General features: G+C 35.2%; 1 protein-coding gene across 1 annotated transcript; it reads left to right on the top strand.

The window, feature by feature from the left end:
- Positions 1-3859: 3859 nt before the first annotated feature.
- On the top strand, positions 3860-4957 carry LOC131056073 (probable aquaporin PIP1-5). The gene has a single exon (XM_057990408.2). It carries the CDS (start codon positions 3909-3911, stop codon positions 4770-4772), a length of 864 nt encoding a protein of 287 aa, XP_057846391.1. The 5' UTR covers positions 3860-3908; the 3' UTR covers positions 4773-4957.
- The last annotated feature ends 21803 nt before the right edge of the window (positions 4958-26760 follow it).

The following is a 26760-nucleotide window of genomic DNA, read 5'->3' as shown; positions in this document are numbered from 1 at the left end:
TTCATAATCATGTATATCAAATTCTTATTATGTATAGGTAGAGTAGAATAGTAGACACCGAGTTTTTCACAATTGAAACTTTTCATCAATTTATCTAAAAAATAAATTAACCGATCAAAGTTTGACAACTACTTATTGTCAAAATTCAAATAATTATTATTTTCAATCTAATTTATTATCTACATTTATATCAATACTATTATCTATATTGATTTATACTTATTATATGTACTTAACCTAAATAAATATATTAGGATGTGATTCTTTGCTTAAAAAAATGCATGAAAACAACGAAAGCTATTATCCATCAAAATTGTTGATAACAATCATGACGAATGAAATTCCTAATAAAACGTTATGTGGTTGCAGTATGCACTGCGAGCTGATTATAAAAATATTTGCCAACCGACTGAACATTTTTTTTAAAATGGAAAAAAAATCTGGAGAACAAACATGTGGTTAAGTACATGAGTGCACGTAGTAAGGATAGTGATCAGCTAATATAAATAGTAAACAATTACATCAATGTGAACCCTACCATGCACCTATGATTAGATCAATTGCAAAAATGGAAATGTGAATGTTAAAAGAAATCATGTAACATCAAGGATGTGGATAGAAAATATTTACTAGATATTTGTCAAAAGTAATAATTTTGAATGAGTTTATCGGGGTCATATCTTATTGAGTACAACGTTTTGATATGATAAAGTATAAAATCAGGATTGTGTGCTGAATGTAAACACATTAATTCTTGGCTTTGAATCGAAGAAATTTCAGTACCGTTGAGTACAAGATTCTAACATCATTAAGTATGAAATTAGGATTGCATCTGATTTTGATGAAATGGATACCCATCAATTCTTGACTCTTGATGAAAAAAATTCAGCCTTGATGAGTACAAGGTCTCGATATCATAAAGTATGAAATTAAGATTGTATCTTGAGTGACTTTGGTGGAATGGGTACCCATTAATTCTTGACTCCCAATTGAAGAAATTTCAGCCTTGCTGAGTAGAAGGTCTTGACATTGTCAAGTATGAAACTACCTGATTGGATCTTGAGTGACTTTGGTGGAATGGATACCCATCAATTCTTGACTCTTAGTCGAAGAATTTCAATCCCGATGAATAAAAGGTCTTGAAGTCATAAAGTATGAAGCTAGGATTGTATCCTAAGCAACTATGATGAAATGGATACCCATCAATTATAAACTCGAGCAATTGAAAAATAGAAATTTTAGTCTTTAAACAACAAGCATTATTATGTGTGATATTGTATAGAGGTTTCAACCATGAATAAAGTTATGTCTAAGGCAACATAATATTTGAGAGTGAAAAAGGGGCAAGTCTTCAAGTGTGAAAGGAGCTAAGAATGATACAATGTGTGTATTTTACAGACACATATTGCACCAAATGATTAAAAGTGAGATCAATCATGCTTCATGAATAAGAACAATATGAGCGAGTGATAAATGAGAGGAAAATATTAATTCAATTTATTATTACAAGTTTGTTTGTGTTATCATTTAACATATTAAAGTTATGTCAAATAAACTTGATTTCTTTTTAAATCTATAATAGGAAGTAAATACCTTTTGTTTTTTAAATTTAGTAGGCAACTATTGCCCATTAATACCATCACAATAAGAAGAATATATGGACCTAACTATAATGGTCAAAATTGCACACCTACACTCGTATGTTTTGGGTTTGATTTTGATTAGGTCATTCTAAACAAAATATTTAGCTTACAAGTAGCATTTTTTCATGAATTTAACTTATACCTTGATCCTTGTTATCTCTAATACCCAAATTTATTGTTCCCACTCTAGATTAGATATATATGTATGGACTTGACCTAGGTCAATCCCATAATTGTGGATATTATCTCTTCACTAAATCAAAATTCAAAATTCAAATTCTTGCCTTCACTAGGCATTGTGAGGCAACTTGGCACTTGTTTTTAAACTAGTGTGTTTAGGTTTTTTATTTAAGGACATGCATTCCTTACAAGAAACAATATGCGAGTTTTATTTTCTTTAGGTGAATAAAAAGAGTTCAACACATGATTGTCTATCAATTCATCTTTGGTTCATTACATGCTTGATTGTCTATCAATTCATCTTTGGTTCATTACATGCTTGTTTCTTATCTTCAAATATTTATTTAAAGAAACAAAGCCAATTTGTTGGGGGTTTGATAAAGTAGAACTTCACCCTTATGATTTAATAGATTCTAAAACGAGTTTGTAAACATCAAAATTTCTTACAAATATTAGAGATCAAAGCAAGATGAGTAGGATTCGATGGTCTTCATCTTTCTAGATCAGATCAATGCATCACAAGTTTATATTTAGATCAAATCTTCATTCATATATAAGTGAAGTAGTATAATAGATAATTAACTTTTATGATCAAAATTATTTTATTAAATTTATTAAAAAATATAAAATATTTGACCAATTATTTTGTACACCTATTTATCATCAAAACCTATCTAAACCATATATATTCGATTCAATTTATAATCCACATTTTTTTTACATCTATTTCAACACTATTATCTAAATTAATTCATACTTATTCATATTACTCATTTACACTCTCACACGTGCCCTTATAAAATGCTTAAAATAATGCATGAATACAACGATAGCAAATGTTTATATTCAACAGATGCCCACCAGGTATGTTGATAACGATCATTACGAATGGAATTCCAAATAAAATGCTGTGTTATTATAAAAATATTTGCACACCGACTGCACAATTTTTAATAATGGAAAAGCATGTGGAGAACAAGCACAACAGTGCACGTAGTAAGGATAGTGATGAGCATAGACAGAGAGATAATACAAATAGTAAAAAATTAAATCATTGTGAACCCTACCATGCAATCATGATTAGAGCAATTGCAAAAAGAAATGATGAAGAACAGGGAATATGATTTTAGAGGTGAAATCTTGTTAATATAAAATTTTGATATTAAGATTGTATTGCGGATGATGTTGATGGAATAGATACTTATCAATTTTTGACTTTCAATTGAAGAAATTTCAGTCTAAAACTTGATCTTTTGTTTCAGTTAACTAAACAATTCTATAGATTTAATATAAAACTCTCTGATCAAATAAAAAATAGATAGAAAAGGAGCTTCAACAGTCATGTAGAATAAGGTGGATTCACATATGAGAAAACAAAACCTTCTTAAATTCACGTAAGTATAATATCAATATAAATTGTTCCTTCATCAACAGAACTTGCTAGAAAGTTGAGCAGTTCTAAATGAGTTCATGAGTTCATGAATGATCAAGTCATAAGAACTGAGATGGGATAACGCATAGGATAATTTTGACAGAATACATACCGCTCAATTATCTGCTCTTAACTGAAAAAGTTTCAACCTAAGACTTATCTCCAACCAAATAAAGAACAACTAATACCCGAACCTCAGTAAAATATTAAAAAAAAATTAAAAACTTACACATACAATCATGTAGAATTGGGTAGGTAGATACACATATCAGAAAGCAAAAACTACTTAAATCCACAGAAGAAGAATTGAACGTAAATCTTTCCTTCAACTGTAAAACAGGAGAGTAGAGTATAGTAGCCGTTTGGTAGAGTTACAAAGTAATCTTTACAACAAAGCAAAAAAATCAACAAGAACCCTTGGGTACCTACATAAGAAAAGAACAACGGACATGCTTCTAATCTAAAGACCTGGCTCTGATCCAATGGTGATCAGATTAGTTCTGTCCTTATCATTAGTGGGGACAAGTGGGCCATGCTTAGCTTGTCATTTCTCACCAAGAACTCACCCTGAATCCTATATAAAGCCATGATTACACATCCATTTATTTCATCAGCAATACTCTGCTTTCAGATATAAGCAGGGCAGAAAAAAAATGGCAGGAAGAGAAGAAGATGTAACAGTGGGGGCAAGCAGGTATTCAGAGAGGCAGGCTCTGGGGACATCTGCACAGACCCAAGAGAAGGACTACAAGGAAGCACCTCCTGCTCCCCTGTTTGAGCCAGAGGAGCTCAGATCATGGTCCTTCTGGAGGGCTGGTATAGCAGAGTTTGTAGCCACATTTCTGTTCCTCTACGTTACAATCCTCACAGTAATGGGGGTAAAGAGGGCACCCAATATGTGCCAGTCTGTGGGTATCCAGGGCATTGCTTGGGCCTTTGGAGGCATGATATTTGCCCTTGTTTACTGCACAGCAGGCATTTCAGGAGGCCACATAAATCCTGCAGTCACATTTGGCCTGTTCCTCGCTAGGAAAGTGTCCTTGCCAAGGGCATTGCTGTACATGATATGCCAGTGCCTGGGGGCAATCTGTGGGGCGGCAGTTGTGAAGGGTTTTGAGAAGAACATGTATGAAGTACAGGGAGGAGGGGCTAATCTGGTGGCCCATGGCTACACTAAGGGAGATGGGCTGGGGGCAGAGATTGTGGGTACTTTTGTTCTGGTTTACACTGTGTTCTCTGCCACAGATGCTAAGAGGAGTGCCAGGGACTCACATGTTCCAGTCCTGGCACCTCTGCCTATAGGGTTCGCAGTGTTTCTTGTGCATTTGGCCACCATTCCTATAACAGGGACTGGGATTAACCCAGCTCGTAGCTTGGGTGCTGCCCTAATTTATGACAAGAACCATGCCTGGGATGATCACTGGATTTTCTGGGTGGGACCTTTTCTCGGCGCTGCTCTTGCTGCCATTTACCACCAGCTCATCATCCGCGCCATCCCCTTCAAATCCCGTTCTTAATCTTAAAAAGACGTCCATGCCCATGATTTTCTATGGTATATTATGGTAATATCTGTGTTATGGTTTAAGATAATTATGCTCAGTTGCTAGTGCAGGGAAAGGGTATGTACCTGTTAATAAAGCTGTTTGTGGGTTTCTCCTCTGATGTATTCTCGGGCTTGTTATTAAAGCTATTTTATTTGTTACTTTGTCATTTGTATTCGATTTTGTAAGACCTGTCATGGATATTGCTTGTGAAACCCAGGAATTTTGTGACCAAAACTTTTGAATGTATCTAAACAGCCGGAATAGAAGACACCCGTAAATATACATATCAGAAAGCAAAAACTACTTAAATCCACAGAAGAACATTGTATTCTCGGGCCTGTTACTGCCTGTAATTAAAGCTATTTTATTTGGTACTTTGTCATTTGCATTCGATTTGTAAGAACTGTCATGGATATTGTTTGTGAAACCCAGGAATTTTGTGACCAAAACTTTTTAATGTAACTAAACAGCCGGAATAGACGACACCCGGAACAAAATATCAACCTGCAAGATTCGACCTCCCGACCTCTTCTGTAAAACCAACCGCTATAACATCAGGAAATCTCACTCTCTTTTTGTTAAAACTATTTGGCTTTTGAATGATACACCAGGGATCTGCTTTATGGAGGATAAGACCAAAAATGCATCGTCACGTTACGAATTTTATCAATATTTTCATGTTACGTTACGAATTTTATCAATATTTCATGTTACGTTACGAATTTTGGTTGCTTAAAAGTCTCTGTTTAAATTTGTTTCTCAAAAAGTAATCAGGTGTTAATTTCCAAGATAGTATTTTTTCCTTTCACATAAAGCAATTAGGATCAATTTATTAGTTTTTCCTTTCACATAAAGCAAGTAGGAATCAACTTTTGAGCAAGTTTCAATTTTTTGGAGCAAGTTTCAACTTTTAAGATAATAGTTTCAAATATAACAATTAAGAGAGTCAATTTTTGAGCAAATAGATATCAACTTTCAAGATATTAATTTTTTATTTTCAAATAAAGCAAGCAAGGGTCAACTTTTAAGATATATATTTCCCCTTTTCAAATAGAGCAATTAGGAGTCAAGTTTTGAGCAATTAGGTATCAACTTTCAAGACATTAGTTTCTCTTATTTCAAATAGAGCAATCAAGTGTCAGCTTTCAAATTATTAGTTTCTCCTCTTCAAATAGAGCAACCGAGCGTCAACTTTCAAGATATTAGTTTCTCCTTTTCAAATAGAGCAACCAAGCATCAACTTTTGAGCAATTAGATATCGACCAACTAGGTGTCAACTTTCAAGATATTAGTTTCTCTTTTTCAAACAAAACAATTAAGTCAATTTATCAGATATTTGTGTCATTTATCTAATTATTCATGAAAGTCGAAGACTTTGTGATGTAGGCTCATTTCATTTCTAATGATCTCAAACTGCAAAAATACTATGTATCCTATATGTCAACTCTTCATTGGATGTTGTGTACCTTTTAGTTCATACCTAAGATAATGCGACCTAGTCTTTAGTAGGGCTTTCAACATTTTTTATTTTCATTTTATTTTTTCTTTTATATATGTTTCTTGCTTATAGTCACATGCAGGTTTGAATTCTCTAACATAGTGTTCTTTCGAGCCCAAATTGCTTGGTCCACATAGTTACCTTTATTTTTTCTTACATATCTTTTGATTCTCTCATTTGTGTTTGGGCACACTTACACACTAATGCTACCTTTACCTATTCACTTGGTGTTTTGGTTCATCCACATGCTCTTTCTTTTATTTAATTCTCCTCCATTGGAATTGTGGACCAATGATGAGACTCCATGTTTATCTTTTTAGATAACTTAACAGTTGGATCAATGTTGATGCCTCCAAGGGAAAGCACTTACCTTAGCTAATAAGATCTTATTTGGAATTAAAGCTTCAATTTTGAAACTACTTGTGATTAGAGAGGCCTTTTTGACCTCTCTATTTGTCTTTGCCCATTTCAAGCATGTTGTTACCCTAAACTTCACCATTAATGTGACAAGTAGTCCACATTGAGTCATATTGGTTTCCTAGTCCCATAATTCTATGTTCAAGCATGTATTGTGTAGCATGTATAAGTTGTCTAACCCCCTTGAATTATTTTTGTCAAATAAGCCTTCTAGCTAAGTTTATTGATAAAATATAAAGTGAATTTGTCTATTTCAATGCCAGAAGGTAAATATCATGATCTTGGTTGTGTTAGTGTCCATTTGCATCCCCACATCTTGACAAAACAATTTTAGATCTCTCAAGTGCTCTATTTGGTTGCCAACTTTATTACATGGTTGTGTGATAAAAAAAAAATGATTATTACAAAATAAATATGTTCTTCGAGCATCAATCACTTATAACCTTCAAATGAATCAAATATTTTGTGAACAAACTAATTTATCTTGTCTATAAAAAATTACAATTGAAAATAGAATTAACTACAATGACTTTTAATAAAAAAATTCAATTATAAGAGAGATGAGAATATTTTCTTTTGTGTAGAAAAATACAACTTAATAATATCATAAACAAAATTTACAAATTTCAAATATGATTATGTGTTAATCAACTTCTTTCTATTGAGCTCTAATGCCACACATGGACTACAACACGTCATGTTATTGTCCTATACAGATGGAAAATAAGAAGTTCCAAGATAAAGTAAAATTCACGTCTTCATAGATTTCTAAGAAATTATGAGCTCAATATGTATAAGAAAATTTAATATTGAATATATAATAAGAAATATCTATTAAAATGATAGGGCAAAGGACAAATATCACCAATTTTGTTATAACTTAGACTCTATATTACCTACACACACAAAATGAGAGAAGCATGTATAGGTTCACTATTTTAGGGGCTTGCCTCAATCAAACCCTCATTTTGTCTTTTGACCTCCACGAACAATTAGATTTGAATGTTGATAATGTTGGCAAATGCACACTCCAATGAGACATTGTAGGTGATTGAAGGTTTTGTCATTGATGGCAACCTTACAATCCTATGACACCGGCAAGGCATTCCACCGACACTAGCAAGATCAGACTCTACACCGGCACTCAGACCACCGACACCGGCAGTGAAAGGAAGCATACCGACACAAAGGCCGACAGGAATTTTATTGTAACATATGTTGTTTATTATTGTAAAAACATTGTAAAGCTGTCTTGGCAAGATGTAAAAAGACTCCTATATAAGAGAGTTCATTGTAGAACATTGAAAATAATATAGGATTATTATGGAGGAATGTAATTAGGCGAAATAAGGTAGACCTATTATGCGAATTATAGGTTAAGGGTTTATGTAAGAAGCAGAGCAGAAACCGGTACTCGATCTAGCATTATAGATGCTATTTTGAAGCAGTACAAGACATTGGATTTATATAATCCATCTGGTAAGTCAGTGAGACTTCCTATTTTGTATTTGAGCAATGAGCTCTAGGCACTTGGCCTTCCTGCATGTGCAGGCCCCTCTTGTAGTAGTAATATTCTCTTATTGGCCAGTAAGTGAATATTGTGGGTCACAAATCCCACCGAGGTTTTTCCCACACCGGGTTTCCTCATTAAATCATTGTGTTATGGTGTGTTTTTCATGTGGTTGCTGTTATCTCTGTTTATTGCATTACTTTCTGTTTACCGGTACACAATATTAATATGTTCTGCATGTTTTAAGTTGAAAAATTACTCATACCAATTTGATACTGATTCACCCCCCCTCTCAGTATCTGTGGGAATCCTAACAGATAAAGGAAATGATACTAAAAGTGATAAAGATTTATTCAAACAAATGCAATGCTAAATAAAGATTAATTGTAATGCAATAATATTAGTAATATCTAAAATACTAGCTTTAAGGATTACCCATAATAAGGAGGCAATCAATTTGAGAGAGGTCCACCTAGAAGCTTCCACCGATTCTGAAAAAGATTCCAAAGATACAATAAGATTGTACTTCATAGTCCCACTGTGAATAACATGGCATGAAAGGACTCAAAGAAATTTGTATTTCAATTAAGATTTCAAAAGCTTAAAGAGTTGTGAATAAAAAGCAAGTGTGTATTTGTGAATGCTTGTATGTGTGAATGAAAAATTGATTCTCCCTTTGAAGATCCCAAAAGTCTTTGTAGGTCACAACTACCAATAGATTACACTTCCACATTCTTGGAAACATAATGTTTCAACTACAGTTGAATCATGATCTTTTGTGGGATGCTAGTATGTTGCACAAACATTCACACATAGTGCTTTCATTTTTTGAAAATGAGACACAAAATCTTAGGAACAAGGTAATCATGTTAGTAAAGATATGTTTTGATATCATCATATTAAAATTAAAATATTTTTGTTTTCTTTTAAGCTAAAGTGGAGGTTAATATGAAAATGTAGGGATGTGCAATTTATGATGCTAAATTTTGCCCCCACTTGTGCAAGCATATACAACATATTGGGTATGTATCCTAAAGTAAAAATAACATAACTTTAAACATTACCAAGGATATTGTAGAGGATACAGAGTATTCAGTCCACATGGATATTCCCGAATGGAGAAGATCTACAAAAGAACCAAGATATCTTGCACAAGACAAGCATGTTATGTTAAAAAATTTCACCACAATCATGTTAGCTATAGACACACATGTTAGGAAAAAATAATATGAAATGAGAATTCATAACATAATACAAAATATTTTGCTTACATGATTTTCCTGATAAAATTGTTTGATAAGTATGGCTAGCAAGTTATGTTATGTAGATCTAGAAATTATCAGAATATCAACACACCCACTGGTCAATGTTCTAAATGCAACAAAGTAGGTCACAATTCTGAAAATTGCAGAATGAATGTGAGATGTTATGTTTGTGGAAGATTTGGACATTTATCTAATCAGTGCAGAACACAAACCGGCATAGGTTATGGAAAAGCTATTCAGAAAAATAATGTAACTTGTTATGCATGTAACAAGATTGGGCATATTGCTAAATTCTGTAGAAGTAAAGGAACACCTGTAGACAACAAAAGTTCTAGCTTGAAAGGTAAAGAAAAAGTTGAAGAGGTTAAGCAAGAATTTTCAAAACAATGGATTAAAAAAGTTGATCTAAATATTGGGAATACTCCTCCACCGGTAGAACCAACCAATGCTTCACCGACAGGACATAGTGATACTTCACCGGAAGGACAGAGTAGTGCTCCACCGGCAGGAAGTTCTTCATCCATTTGAAGAAAGTTTCTTTGAGGGTTTGGCAATCTAATGACACATGTATTATTATTCCCTCGGTTAGAGATAAGAAGTTGAAAATTACTTATTACTGACCAACAATGTTAAGTGAATACTTAACCGGCATGCAATTAATGTGGTAGATGGCGAATAGACACTATAAAATTAAGGTTTTGGCTCCATTTCATTTCACTGAGATTTCAAATTTACGAAGAGCGCGAAGATTCCGAGCTAAGGCATTTCGAGCAAGAAGCAAGAACACTCCAAGCAATCATCCATCCTAAAGGCAGTAAAAGGTGTTTAATCATGGCATCCACCTCTGCAATTGAATATATAGAAAACCCTACTATTGTTGAAGTGATAAAAAGACCTAGGCCCGTATTTCAGTTAGTTCCCGAGATAGCAAAGAAAAATGATACCTTAGGTGCTTTTTCTCAAATTCCTAAGGGAGTTGTTTATGCTGAAGACCTCAGAATGTACATCCACTGCAACATTGAAGAGTTAGGAGATGAAGAAATTAAAACCATGTTTAAAACTGTGATATGTGATAATACCGACAATATAAAAAATGAACACAAGATCATTGAGACCCTAGGATTTACAGAGATCCTTAGCATTCTTGAATTCCCCAAGGATGTGATTGGGATAGTCTTAAGCAGGGTACATGGTGAATTTTTCTGGTTAGATGCAGTCCACAAGATCACCAAGGAAGTTGTGAAAGCTGTCACAGGGTTACCGACCACTGATAAAAGACCAGATAAAACCAAGAAGGTTTCCAATGACCTAGTTATAAACCTAACTGGTGCAACATTCGACAAGAGGTCCCTAAGAGTTAATGATGTAATAGATATCAATGTGAGATTCATCAGCATGATATTAGGATATAAAGCTACTCATGCAAATAGACTTAATTCAGTTTCAAGCTTATGCATTAAGAGTGCTTATGACATGGTCACAGGCAATGCAAAAATTGATATATGTGAATGGTTAAAAGATGAATTAATCGACAACCTTTGAAAGATCAAGAAGGACAAGAAAGGAACTTTTAGGTTTGGAAATCTGTTAGTATGTCTGATGCTACACATAACAAAACAGGTTCCCGGTATAGGTTACAAAGAACTTGGATATGATATACCGGTAGGCAAACAATTAACAGAACTATTCAATAATATGGGTGAGAACAAGGAAAACAGTATTCATGACTTTTTTCAAGCATTAAAGACCAAAATGAAGAAAAGAATAAGGTTATCACAGAAGATTGTAGACAAATACAAAGATGAAATATGCTTTGTAATCAAGAAAGATGAAATCTTGATGGAAGCGGTCATCCCAAGGATAGTTTGGGTAACCGAGATGGGCTATGAAACAGATGATCACATAGTTGAAACATATGCTAAAGCACTTCTGGAAGCCCCCAGAGAACCTAAAGAAGAAGTATTTGGTAGTGCTGAAACCATAGAAAGTCAAATACAATCTAAGAAGAGAGTGAAAAAGGTTGAGGCAGTTGTAAGGAAAGGTTCCAGACAAGAAAAAGCCATCAAAGAAGATGTATTGAAGAAAACTGGTATAATAGAGGATGAGTTAGCAGCTCCACAACCTGAAACTCACCTATCACCGGTAGGTACTTCTTCAGGAAGTGACATGCCTGCAACTTTCAAAAGAGTTGTAAGGAAAAGAGATCCCTCATCGGCAACCACACCCTCACCCAGGAGGACAAGGCAAAAGCAACAAGCAGTGAGATCTCTGGTAAGAAAGGCCACACCAAAGAAGAAACTGACACCCAAGAAGAAGAAGAGGACAAACAAAGACTTGGCCCCTCTTTATATACTACTAAATGAAATCACAGAGGAAGGTAAATTGAAGAACATAGAGAAAATATATGACACTCTAACAGCTGATGAAAAAGAGCAAGTTGAAAATAGTGTTATATTACACATGGATATGTATAAGAAGTTTTTAATGGAAGTAGTCAATGAAGTTCCAGATGAACTATTCAAAAGACTAGAAGCAAGAAGACAAGCAGTGATAGAATTGGATAAGAAAATAAAGATTGAAAAGCTACTTGCTGTATATCCGATAAACTCTCCCCAAGAAATTGATGACCTAATTGCTCAAGCCAATAGGACAGTATTTTCTACTACACACAGGCACATTGCTTTAACGGTTGGAAGTGTAAATGAGGTGATTGATGAAACTAAAGATGGATGGGATATATTCTTGGTTGAGAAAGAAAAACAAGAAGAGTACAGGAACCCCAAACCCATAAAATTTTATCAGAAAGATAGAGACAAGGGGAAAGGAAAAGTTGGTAGACCACCTAGTATCAAGGTTAGAGACAACTTACCCCTACCTCCTTTAAATACTCCACCAGTAAAAACAACAACTACAGATGATCAACCGACAGCTGAGAGTATGGATGTAGAGAATAATAATCCTAATCCTGAAGTCCTATATACTGTGGATATTGATACTTAGAAGATCAACATAGTGGTAGACAAAGATACAACAGATAAGACTGATATGACTAGTGAGCCTCTGGTGACTGAGGAAACTGATAACTCACAGGAGAAACCGACAGAAAATAAAGAGCAAAAGGTAGAGACTTAGACACAGACTGAGACAACACAACAAATAGAGCAAAAGGCTCCGGAATAGGAACAAGTACATAAGGAAACAATGCCACCGACAACTAGTGAAGCAGAAAAACCAATGCTTAAAGAAATGTAGACACAAACAGACCTACCAGAGGTCAATACAAGCTTGGTTACTTCCACCAGTACTCAAAATGTTGATTCATCATCAGGATACAAATCAACTAATGTGACTGAGGTACTATTAGATTCAATCAAGAAAATAACCGACTGCAGCTCACAAGCTTACAAAGCAATTGATGATACCATACCAATTTTGAAGGTAATTGCTCCCAATTGTAATATATACAATAAAGATTCTTTAGGACAACTGGATACACTATGTAAATATATCTCAGAAAACATTGAGAAAATAAAAGAAGAGTCAGTGAAGGATAAAGTAGAAGTTGAAAAACAGAAATTCTTTGATGAGCAAATAAAGAAGTGTGATAGAGATTTTGACACACTTCTACCGGAATTATGTAATTTGTTGAAAGAGTACAAAAATTTGTACAAAGATACCTGTAAAACAAACTTTTGATTGTAGATATAGACAAGAAAATGAGCAAGGTACAAGATGAGATCAATAAACTTGCAGATAGTTTTGTCAACTCACCTGATACACTATCAGTTTTTGAGGAGAAGATAATAAATTTTGAGGAAGAACTACTTAAATTGGAAAGAGAGAAAGAAAGGGTAATAAATAAGGCAAAACATTTGAGATCAAAACTAAGTCCAAGATTGGACTATATAGCATCTCTGCGGAAGGAAGTATCTGAGGCACTAATATAGGGAAGCAAAACACCGGCAAAGCATTTGCAGCATCTCACCGGTACAGTGAAGAGAATAGAGACAACAATAAAGGATAGCAAAAAGTTTATGGACAGTATAAACTTGATTTTGGGAGATCTTTTTCAAATTGTAACCACCCAGTTACAAGGTTGAAACTACAAACTCTACTGACATCTTGACAACCTTTGTCATTGATGCCAAAGGGGGAGTATGTTAGGCCCAATATGGAAAGCTAATGTACTGAGAGGGGAGGGGTGAATCAGTACTCCAAAACTTTTCTTGAATAATAACTTTACTGTTATGCATAAACAGAATAGTGCAGTAACATAAAATAAAGTTAAAGCAAATAGATAACAATACTACATGATTCACACCATAACACATGTATTTTGGTTACGTAGAAACTCTTGGTTAGACAGAAAAACTATGGTGGGGATGGCACCCACAACTTCACTACTGCAATAATAAAGAGTGCTCGGTTAGAGCTACATTTTAGCTATTTCTGATAGCTTACCCTGTTAGGAGTAACAAGATCTGTTAGATCTACCTTGCTAAAGGATTTTACAACATTTATTCTGAATGTTGCACCTAGTTAGAGGCTTTACAATTTATAGACTTGATTAGAGTCTTTTACCCTGTTAAAGGTTTCTCTTTCAACTTCACAACATTACAATAAAATCATTACAAATATTTGCAACTTTACATCTGAAATGTTATAGCAGATTCTATGTGCTCAGAATAGATTACCTTGCTTATAGCATACCTCGGTAACCCTTATAGTAACTTGGTAAACCCTTCTATTTACTCTGTTCTTTGACTATTCTCTGAAAACCTTCTCGGTGACCTCTGTGTCTCTGTAACAGTCTTCTTACACATACATATACACCCTTAACTCATGCTGTATAAATAGATCTCTTAAGACGGTTATCTAATTCATTGCTTCGATCTTACAAACATGATTCCTCGAATGGATAACTAAACAAAATATTTCATTGGTTAGATTGATCTCAAAATCATACACAATCTTCTAGTGCAATTTCCAATGTAATAACGGTTAGATGTCCCTCAATCTTGTAACACGTTTTCATATGCATGTCTAGGTTCAATGTATCTAGTAACACGTTTCACTCGGTGTATATTAACTCGATGTGTCATCTTTACTGCTCGGTAGACATAAAAAGATACTCGGTAGCCAGCTCGGTGTATACTACATCCTGTGACTGCTTTCTTCTGTAACCGACTAGATTGTGCATACCGACTTCTCTGTGTATACCGACTGCATGATTCGGTAGTGCTAACCGACTAGAGTATATAGCAGGACTTTGAATATAAAAACTAATGGCAACTAGATAAGTAGTTGTAGACACCTAAAAATGGTCAACGCTTGCGGAGTCATACTTTAACATTTGCGCATTGCCTCATTTTAGGTTTTTGCGTCGCATTAACATTTCTCCTATGATTCACACCTGGTTTTTATCATTTGTGAGCATTGAGTCATTCTTCTACATTCTTCATTCATCTCGCTCTCGAATTTGGTCTTGTCGACAACAATCTCCAATCATGATTTTAATCAATCTTATCCTATTGCATCAATGTGCGTGCTTATTTGTCATCATTTTGGACATCGTCAATCCTAATTAGGGTTTTGTCCTCTTGTCAATCTTGCGATTGATTTGTCATCGATCGTTGTCCTCTTATCAATCTTGTCGATTTATCATCAATCCTTCAATCTTGTCATTTTAACGATCGATTTGTCATCGATCGTTGTCATGTTCAATCTTGTCATTTTAATGATCGATTTGTCATCGATCGTTGTCATGTTCGATCTTGTCATTTTGCGATTGATATGTCATCAGTCGTGGTCATTTTCAATCCTATCGTTTTGCAATCTATTTTGTCATCAATCCTTGTCTTTTTTGTCAATCTTGTCATTTAACGATCAATTTGTCATCGATCGTCGTCCTTCTCAATCGTGTCAATTTGGATCAATTTGTCATTGTTCCTCGTCAATTGGCGCATTTTCTCAATCAAATCATTTATCACATTGGTCATTTATCAATCCAAAATCAAATCATGATCGAGTCAATTATCTTTCATCAAGACCTAATTCATCCTCTAGGGTTTTATGATTTAATCATTTAACCTTGTGTGTCATTTCCTCCTTTAGGATTAATAAATTATTTATTTATCCTAAGTCTTCTCATTGCAATTAAATGTTCATTTAATTGGCTAATTATTCCTCTTTGTGAATTAATCAATAAATGACAAATTATTAATTAATTTACCTAATTCTCTAATTTCCTAATTTTCTAATTCCTAATTTCATTTTCCTCCTATTTCTCTCCTAAATTCATGGAAATGACATGTCAATTTGTCATAAATTTGTCATAATTGACAATCAATCAATTTTGACATAGAAGTTGTCATAATTTGTCATAAATTATCAATCAACAAATTTTGCATAGAAAGTGCATAATTTGTCATAATTGACATAATTGATTTGCAATTTCCATTTGAATTGAATCATGCTAATCTTGTCATCTCTCCAATTCTTCTATAAATTGGATGATCTTCATCAATCAAAGCTAATTGGTAATCAGACTATCGAATTTCTAATCAATCATATTTCGAGTACTCTTGATCAAAAATCTTGTCTACTTGCTTTCAATTATGTGTGTGCACTTGTAGGTGAGATCCACAACCAAACCATTTGAAGAGGAAAGAAGAACAATGGAGCCGCATGAAGGAGCATTCAAATCATACCTTTGGTTTGCTTAACTTCTAGTTTTGAATGTTTTTATTTCATGTCTCTATTGAATGTGTTTTAGGATAGATCATTGCAATGAGCTTTCGGGATTGAGATAATGATTAGTATATTTATAATGCTTGTGATGATTTCCGAATTCCTATGCTACATTAATTGGTGAACCCGACGTGAACACTAACCATCTAACCTCTTTATGGTGTTTTTGAGTGCTTTCAAGTTGATTTGCAGGCCAAAAACCCAAAAATAGGGTCGTGTAGGGTTTTCTGGAGACTTCTGCGCTTGTGTGAAGCAACCTGCGCCTGTGTTAAGCATTCTGCGCTTGTGTTAGAGACATTCTGCGCTTGTGTTATAAGTTTTTTTCCTGTGTCATGGGTTCTGCGCCTGTGTAAAGTCCAGAATAGAGGTAAAAATGCAGTATTTTACTTGAAATTTGTTTAGTTTTTGCATCCTGTTTTCTGTGTTTTGGTTTTTGGTACTAATTATCTGTGCAGAATCTTGGCATACGCATGGCAAAGACAAAAAATCAAACTACTAACATGCTTTATGCAGAATCGATAGTCAAAGACAACAAATCAAACTTCTAACTTGGGTTTTGCAGGTTGCCTTGGAAAAACAACTAAACTTGGTGTTTGCAATTAATTTTTAGGCACCTAGTGATTTTCTAATAGGTTGGAATGAATATGTTTTTGCTTTGATTGTTGAGTGTGACATTGGAGTAGGAGAGTATGCTCTCATCCTTCTTAGGGTGATCAGAAATCCAGATCTTCGATACCATGCTCGTGTCTTTAATTGTGTGTCTCCTTTAGAGGGCCTGCCTTCCCGACCACTTTGCTTTTGCAAGCAAGTGATAATCGTGAGAAGGGAACGACCCAAAGTGAGTACGGCTAGAATACCTTGGCATTCTAACTCACTATAAAAAAATACCCGATGAGCGAAAGCTTTGAAGGAAGTGTTACGTGGGAATTGTAGTTACTTGGGAAGTGATGACCCTTGGACTCTTTCTCATATCAACATCTAAGTAGGGCCTCTTGGTCTAAATCGTGCTTGCGTGACTACATTTGTTTGGTATCTTGATGGGCTTAATGTCTCAATCACGCTTGCATGACATCAAGGAGTAACGCTTAATAGAAATCCTTACTAAACACCTTGTTTTTAGAGGCCAAAAACCCTTCTAGTTGCTTGAGAAGGACAAGTTCGGATACTTGGAAGAGATACTAAGTTCGCCATGGGGAGATTTCCATGGGGACTGATGCTTGGCTACCCTGAGAAGTGAGTGCCGTGGAGGGGAGCCCGTGGGGTCAAGCATCTATGTATTCTCCTTGAATCTCATAATGAGTCTACCTCTCAAGTACCTAATGTCCTTGCCTACCATAAGAAATGTGGGAATGAGCATGATTGTCTTGAGTCTAAGTTGAAATATCTTGTATTCTTTGCTTGTCAAAAGTTGAATTGTATCTCATTTCAAGAACAAGACAAAATTGATTCAAAACAAGGTTAAACATAAGAGCATTTCATCCAACAAACTTCCAAACATCTTCAAACATGGTTGTCAAACATTTTTCAAAATCTTGTCTCAACATTCACGTCACTTACATTTAGGTTCATCCTAGGTTGCATTTTGCAAAGTTATTGTCAACTACCAAGGTTAGGTTTCACCTAGGTCATACTCCTTTGCATATCAATAAGGGTCATCCGTTTGCATGTGTCCTCTTGCATTAAAAGTCATACCATTGTCATACTTTGCATACCCTAAGTCTCTTCATCAAGCTTAGGTCATTATCATATCATATTAGGGTCACTTGCATAGTAATTGTCCCTCAGCATATAGTGCCAAACTAGGTTTTGTCATACTTGAGTAATCCAAATCTTTGATAAACCCTAAGTCATTGTTAAGAAGTCTAGACCTTATCAAACCTTTTGTCCTTTTGTCATCAATGTCATTTTGTCAAACCTAGCTTAGTATCCAAGTATATAGGGGAGACATTGTCATCTTGTCCTTTTGTCCTTCGAGGTCTAGACATGATTCCAATTTCGTAAGGGTCCCTCTTTTAGATTTGCATTCATAAGTTTGTCAAAATCTTAAAAAACAACCAAAAACATACATTGCATTCTTGCCATAGATTGCATTCTCATTCATATAGTTTGCATTTAGTTGCATATCATACATTATCCTTGAAAAATTCCAAAAAATATTGCATTTGCATAGTGACATGTCTATTGAAACAAGGTTCCAAGCACCAATGATGCAACAAAGTTTGGCATATCAACCGACAATGCAATCACAATTATATCTAACCCAACAACAAAGCAACATTGATCAAACTTTTTATGATGAAACAAGTCTCCAAATACAAAAACTAGAGGAGAAACTAGCTCAAGAAGAGGAGATATTGGAACAAAGAGTGAAAAACATTGAGAAGAATAGATCACAAATGTCCAAAGTGTTTCAAAAATTTCCAGGTCGAAATCTAAAGATTGAGCCAATTGATGTAAGATCTCTTCTTGAACGATCAGACATACCAGCTCTCCTCTCCCAAATAGAGATGATGAAACAATTTCAAGAAAAGAGACAACATCAATTTCAACATTATGTGCCTCCACAACAAGAACAAGAAGGTGTTTACTATCAATCTGATTTTCAACCAATACAACCAATGGTTCAACCAATTGTCCAACATATTCAACCAACGCAATCAATGGTCCAATTTCAACAATATGTCCAACCAACTATACAATGTCAACAAATGGTTCAACCAATGGTGGAATATCAATGTCAACAACTGCAACCAAACATTCAAAAACAAAGGTTGCAACACACACCAACCCAACTTTCAAACATGTCGGAACAATTGAACCAAGTCCAATATCAAAACATGACATCAAACCAAAAACAAGTTCAAATTCCAGATACAACTATGTCAAAACCTCGAAAGAAAGGTGGCTTTATTGCAATGCTCTTAAGGAAACTACCAAGTGAGTTCTTTGAGGAAGATCAAAATAATACACTTATGTCTAGCAATGCCTCATCTCCTCGCAAGCAAATTGACTCTCCAGTGGCATCTATCCCTACACCTCTAGAAGTTTCACAAGAACCTTCCATATTGTCCTCATCAAATAATACACCCAAGGATGCAATTACCCAAGGGCTATCTATAATTGATTAACACAATAATCCAATTCATGATGCACATCCTTGTCATGTTTCAGAAATATAAGACCCAATGCCACCATGCACTTTATTGCCATTACCTGTTTTAGAGGACCCCATTCGAAGTCCCTCTTCCTCATGTTCAAGCATTGATTCCTTGCCAGAATCCATCACAAATGTTCAAAGTGCATTTCCTTCATGCCAAAACATTGATCCCTTGCCAAAATCCTCCATGCATATCCAAAGTCCAACCTCATGTCAAGAGGATAATTTAGAGGACGAAAAAATGAGTCCTCAAGAAAATCAAGATCAAGATCCTGAAACCTTATCATCCCATCCAATTGTTGACCAAGACCCCATGTTCCCAGACACTCACAATGATTCCCCTATTCTTGTCCATCCTATCCAAAGTCCTATTGACACTCCATTCCCTGAGCAAGATCAAGATATCCCAGTCCATCCAATCCCAAACGATCCCCTTCCATTTCATGAAAAAATGTCCTTTCAAATCCCATTGGCATTCCACTTCCTAAGAAATATCAAGATATCCCTTCCATCCTTTCCGATGATCCCATTGAAAGTCAAGAGAAAAGCACCTTTAAAGAGGATTCCAATGATCTTCCTCCTTTTCAAGATCAAATTATTCCTTTAAATCCTCCACAAGATCCTTTTGTTCCTCCATCTCCTTGTCTTAATCCTCCATACACACTCCAAGATCATATTTCTTGTGATGATCCCGTTATTCCTCCCATTCCATCTCTTGAAGAGCCTGTCATTGAACCATGTCCACAACATGATCCTAATCCCCTTCATGATTCTAATGTGTCAGTGCAAGATGTTCATGAACCCTCGACATGCATAATGGGTTCTTCCACTTTGGTGCAATCCGATCCACTTCAAGATCTCATTATTTCTCTCATATCATATCCACCTCATAATGGACTCACGTCTTCTTCCCAAAGAAAAGAGTATCCTACAAGTCAAGATATTCATAAAGGAAAAGGAGTAGATCTTCATAAGCAAGAATCCCTTCATTTTAAAGAAAATATTAAGGGTCATGGCCTCAGTGAAATTCCTCAAGATGTGGGTACCCCTAGTAAATCCAACATCCCTTCAAAATCCAAGCATACACCTTCCCCTTCATACCTTCCATCCATCTTAGGTCCTTATATTCCTTCCTTCTCTATGCAAGGTCAGCAAAGGCACACATCCTTGAGTAAATTTCATCAATCCAAAAGAACTCCATTTCATTCATATCCATCCATGCATTCCTTTCCCTCTCCAAGCAATTTGGATGCCAAGTATAAACGTCATAAGTCTAGCAATCCACATGTATTCAAGGATCAACATGTCCAATATAACCGACATGTCAAAACAAAGAACAATATGATCTATAAAGAAAAAGACATATCCAAAAGGCCACAAAGGCCCACTGAGCAAAATAAAGCAAAGTCAAAATATATATGGGTTCCTAAATCCCTTGTGCAAGCAATGCACTCCAAAGAACCACAAAAGCATGAAAAATCCAAAACAATGTGGGTTCCTAAGCGGCTCCTTGAAGCACAAAAGCCTAAAGAAACATCCAACTTGGCATCCAAAATTGCTATTCCTCCATCCAACACTCTCAAATTTGTTCCTCCATCACCTTTTTCATCCATTTTGGGCCCTTATGTCCCAAAATCCATAGCCTTTCCTCCGTCAAAATCTCAATATCCAAAATACGTCTTTCCTCCATCAGTCCATCACCCGTCAAGGTGTGTGCCAATGTCGATCTTGCCTTCATTTCCATCCACTGAAGCCCAATTCTTCCAATACCCTATCCATTATCCAATGCATATTTTCCATCCTTCGATCCCTTTGATCCAATCCTTTACATAAATCCTTGCCTTAGTTTCATCTCTTTTTCCATGTCCTTATCCTACCAATGTCTTTGAGCATACTTTTAAAGGTCATGGTCCATTTTTTTCAAGGTTACTATCCGAACAAAAAGATGTTTGAGTCCTTCTTTCATCCCCTATCATGTGTCCATTTTCGACTAAAATGTCAAAATCCAAAAAAAAAAAAGTAAAAAAAAAAAAGAAAAAGAAAAAAAACAGTAAAGCAAAAATAATTCGTCCACTGGTGAAAACCTGGCAAACAGGTGCCTTGGGCAAGTACCGTGATGAAAACCTGGCAAACAGGCGTCATGCATAATCTATGAACTTCTTGCATACCACACTTGGGGGCAAGTTTCATCCTTCCATTATCCTATCATACCATGTCATTACCCTTCATATCCTATTGTCCCTCATGTCCATTTCCCTTTCCACCTTTGATCTTGACAAGGCTGAGGATCTTCATGAGCATCATGCATCTTGTTTGCAGCTTTTAGTCCATCATAGCTTTTGGTCATTTATCTATTTGCTTATTATAACCTTTCATCCATATTCCCTAGCTTATTGCAACTTTCTGCCACTATCCCGTATCCTATCCCGACCTTCAGTCCATGTCCCTTATCCATTCTTGGTCTTGCTTATCCTATCCATATCTTATCACTATCCATACACTCTTTTTCATTCCTTGATCTTGATCTGACATAAGGACGCCAAATTTAAACATGGTTTCAAAAACCTCTTGACATGTCCATCATGCCATGTTCCTGGTTTACATTGTCATATCCAATCTCTTGTCCCATCACGCAATAGCCCTCCAAAATTGCATTCATATTGTCTCCATAATAAAAGGCCTTTGTCTTCCCTCTATCCACCATCATTTCAGAAAGCCTATTTATTCACCTGTCATATTCCTTGCCTTGCTAGACATTGGGGGCAAAATCATAAAAATTTAAAAATGTCCTGAAAAAAGATCATAAAATTTTTTAAAATGTCTTGAAAAATATCATAAAAAAATTGAAAAATGTCCTGAAAAAATATCTAAAAAATTGAAAAATGTCCTTAAAAAATCTCTAAAAAATTGAAAACTGTCCTGAAAAAAATCCCTAAAAATCATATAAAGTCCTAAAAAAAATGAAAAAAAAAATAATTTTTTTTTTTCAAAACATCAAAATCCAAAAACATGCATTTTGTCAATAAATAACCCCTCTATGCATAAACAGCTCACTGAGTATACATCCAACGGCTCGCAATCAAACACTGTGCTTTAATGAAATCACACTTAAATAGATGAACTTTTTCATTCAAACCAGACATTCCAACTGATCAACATTGTCATATCAATCAACCTAAAAATCATTTGTCCTTGTCTCTACTATCATGGGTCTTATACAGGGTGTGGTATACTCGAAACCAGACCGTGTCCTGTCTTAGACGGGGTACCCCATGTCCTGCAACCAGACAGCATGATCGTCCTATCAACGCTTTCAACTTTTGACAATGAAGATCAAGATGTTTGTTTGATTTGTTGGAATTTGTGCATCTTATCTTTTTACTGATTTATTTTTGGCTTCGATCATGTTCCTATGTTGCTCGATGATGTCACTGAGTGATTTAGAGTGACGGGGATGGTTCATGGTCTCTTTATTTCTTTTTGTTGTGATTGTTGTTTGTCTGTGATGTGTCTATCTTTTGCAAAAAGGGGTTGCGTTCCAGCTCTGGCCTTCAATGCCATGATGCTACACATCTGTTTTGCTACATTAAATAAAGGTTCTCACCTACAAAGTGTGTTACTGAAAGCAAGTTTTTTTTTTACTTCATCTCTAACTGTCCTCTATCTAATTTCTTCTCACTAACATTTCTTCCGTCAGTCTTGGCAGTCCGTTTGATCCTATCATTTTCTATCATTCTTATCAATCAATTGGCCTCTTTTCTGGATGTTTCTGGCCAATTCCTCGAGGGGGCATGCATATGTCATTATCACTGTCTGGGGCATTTTCATTAAGTTCTTTGAAACAACGCTTAAAATCGCATTGTCTCAAAGAGGGGCAAAATGTAGACACCTAAAAATGGTCAACGCTTGCGGAGTCATACTTTAACATTTGCGCATTGCCTCATTTTAGGTTTTTGTGTCGCATTAACATTTCTCCTATGATTCGCACCTGGTTTTTATCATTTGTGAGCATTGAGTCATTCTTCTACATTCTTCATTCATCTCGCTCTTGAATTTGGCCTTGTCGACAAGAATCTCCAGTCATGATTTTAATCAATCTTATCCTATTGCATCAATGTGCGTGCTTATTTGTCATCATTTTGGACATCGTCAATCCTAATTAGGGTTTTGTCCTCTTGTCAATCTTGCGATCGATTTGTCATCGATCGTTGTCCTCTTATCAATCTTGTCAATTTATCATCAATCCTTCAATCTTGTCATTTTAACGATCGATTTGTCATCGATCGTTGTCATGTTCAATCTTGTCGTTTTAACGATCGATTTGTCATCGATCGTTGTCATGTTCGATCTTGTCATTTTGCGATTGATATGTCATCAGTTGTGGTCATTTTCAATCCTGTCGTTTTGCAATCTATTTTGTCATCAATCCTTGTCTTTTTTGTCAATCTTGTCATTTAACGATCAATTTGTCATCGATCATCGTCCTTCTCAATCGTGTCAATTTGGATCAATTTGTCATTGTTCCTCGTCAATTGGCGCATTTTCTCAATCAAATCATTTATCACATTGGTCATTTATCAATCCAAAATCAAATCATGATCGAGTCAATTATCTTTCATCAAGACCTAATTCATCCTCTAGGGTTTTATGATTTAATCATTTAACTTTGTGTGTCATTTCGTCCTTTAGGATTAATAAATTATTTATTTATCCTAAGTCTTCTCATTGCAATTAAATGTTCATTTAATTGGCTAATTATTCCTCTTTGTGAATTAATTAATAAATGACAAATTATTAATTAATTTACCTAATTCTCTAATTTCCTAATTTTCTAATTCCTAATTTCAATTTCCTCCTATTTCTCTCCTAAATTCATGGAAATGACATGTCAATTTGTCATAAATTTGTCATAATTGACAATCAATCAATTTTGACATAGAAGTTGTCATAATTTGTCATAAATTATCAATCAACAAATTTTGCATAGAAAGTGCATAATTTGTCATAATTTGTCATAATTGACATAATTGATTTGCAATTTCCATTTGAATTGAATCATGCTAATCTTGTCATCTCTCCAATTCTTCTATAAATTGGATGATCTTCATCAATCAAAGCTAATTGGTAATCAGACTATCGAATTTCTAATCAATCATATTTCGAGTACTCTTGATCAAAAATCTCGTCTACTTGCTTTCAATTATGTGTGTGCACTTGTAGGTGAGATCCACAACCAAACTATTTGAAGAGGAAAGAAGAACAATGGAGCCGCATGAAGGAGCATTCAAATCATACCTTTGGTTTGCTTAACTTCTAGTTTTGAATTTTTTATTTCATGTCTCTATTGAATGTGTTTTAGGATAGATCATTGCAATGAGATTTCGTGATTGAGATAATGATTAGTATATTTATAATGCTTGTGATGATTTCCGAATTCCTATGCTATAGTAGTAACAGAGTAGTGGGATGAGAAAATTCAAATCACAAGATAGGAACCATATGCTCAGGGGGAGCACACACATTTTTGGTAACATTTTTGGACTTCACATTTTTGGATCATTTTTGAAATTTCTCATGAGTGTTGCCCTCAATGCCAAAGGGGGAGATTGTTGGCATATTCACACTCCAATGAGACATTGTATGTGATTGAAGGTTTTATCATTGATGGCAACCTTACAATCCTATGGCACCGGCAAAAGCATTATACTGGCATCAACAGATCACACTCTACACCGGCACTCAGGACACTGGCACCGACACAAAAGAAAGGAAGTATAGCGGCACAAAGGCCGACAGGATTTTGTTTTATTATATTTTGTTTATTATTGAAAAAATGTGTAAGCCGACTTGGCAAATTGTAAAATGATTCTTATATATAAAAGAGATCATTGTAGACATTTGGAATGATGTGTAGAAGCAAAAAAAAGGAAAATATTAGGCAGACCTATTGTGCAAAATATAGGTCAAGGGGTATATGTAAAGAACAGAGCAAGAACCGGTACTGAATCTAGCATTGAAGATGCTACTATAAGCAGTAGAAGATATTGGATTTGTATAATCCTTATTGTAAGTCAGTGAGACTTCCCATTGAGCAGTGAGCTCTAGGCAGTTGTCCTTCCTGCATGTGCAGGCCCCTATTGTAAGTAATATTCTCTTATTGGCCAGTGAGTGAATATTGTGGGTCACAAATCCCATCGAGGTTTTTCCCACACCGGGTTTCCTCATTAAAATCTTGTGTTATGGTGTGCTTTTCATGTGGATGTTCTTGATTCTGTTTATTGCATTATTTCTTGCATACCGGTACACTGTTATATTATGTTCTGCATGTTTTAAGTTAAGAAATTCCATAAACCGGTTAGATACTAATTCACCCCCCCCTCTCAGTATCTGTGGGATCCCTAAAAGATAGATCTCTCTCTCTCTCTCTCTCTATATATATATATATATATATATAGAGAGAGAGAGAGAGAGAGAGAGAGAGAGAGAGAGATGTGTGTGTGTGTGTGTTCATATATATATATATGCACACACACACACACACACATAAATGTGCACACATGCACAAACACACATTATTGAATCATATACATATACATATACATATGTACACACACACACACACATATGTATATGTATATGTATATGTGTGTGTGTGTGGACAGATAAATCTGTCCACTAAATTAAGTAAATATTTAATATTTGTTTTTGATAATAAAGCAGCCAAAACTAGGGGGTTGACCTAGAATACACATCAATCCTTAGAGAGATCTTAACCAACACACACAATAGCCAAACGACAGTCAACCAATCCCTATCTTAATCATCAAAAACATAAACCAACTGCAACTATAGAATAACCCAGGATTGATGACAATCTCGTCCATATAACGTCTTAAATAGCAGGTATCTATAAAGAACCTAACATTAAACCACCTATCCCTAGAAGTAAGCATATTGTTCATACTGCAATAACTAAAGAAAATAAAGAGAGTCTTAACAAGCCTCATAGGGCTGATAATGAAATTAAACATAACAAGGATCCAACTGATCCTGAATCGAAACCTTAAACAAAAAAGGAAAGCAACACCCATTAATCATTTTTTCCACCCCCCATGTACTGGGAGAGCAACATACCAGTCCAATCATCAGCAAGGAGTTCAAACAATTCCTTTGTGGTGTCAACTCCCAAGTCACCTTGGTTCTCTTTATCCTGATGCAGAAGGCACAGAGTAGTGGCCGAGGAATGCATGACCTTCAGGGCAAATTTCACAATTTTGTTGACATGGGTATACAAAGAGTCAAGATTCTTTTTCACACTATTCAGATCCTTGGAGATAGCTTTACAACCCGCACATTGAACAACC

The sequence above is a fragment of the Cryptomeria japonica genome, chromosome 2, assembly GCF_030272615.1.
Source record: "Cryptomeria japonica chromosome 2, Sugi_1.0, whole genome shotgun sequence".
NCBI classification, from domain to species: Eukaryota; Viridiplantae; Streptophyta; class Pinopsida; order Cupressales; family Cupressaceae; genus Cryptomeria; species Cryptomeria japonica.
The sequence above is the reverse complement of the archived record's forward strand: the minus strand, read 5'-3'. Positions and strand labels throughout refer to the sequence as shown.

What these genes read in the sequence shown, in the direction of transcription:
- LOC131056073 (XM_057990408.2), top strand. Translation starts at nt 3,909, where the DNA reads ATGGCAGGAAGAGAAGAAGATGTAACAGTGGGGGCAAGCAGGTATTCA.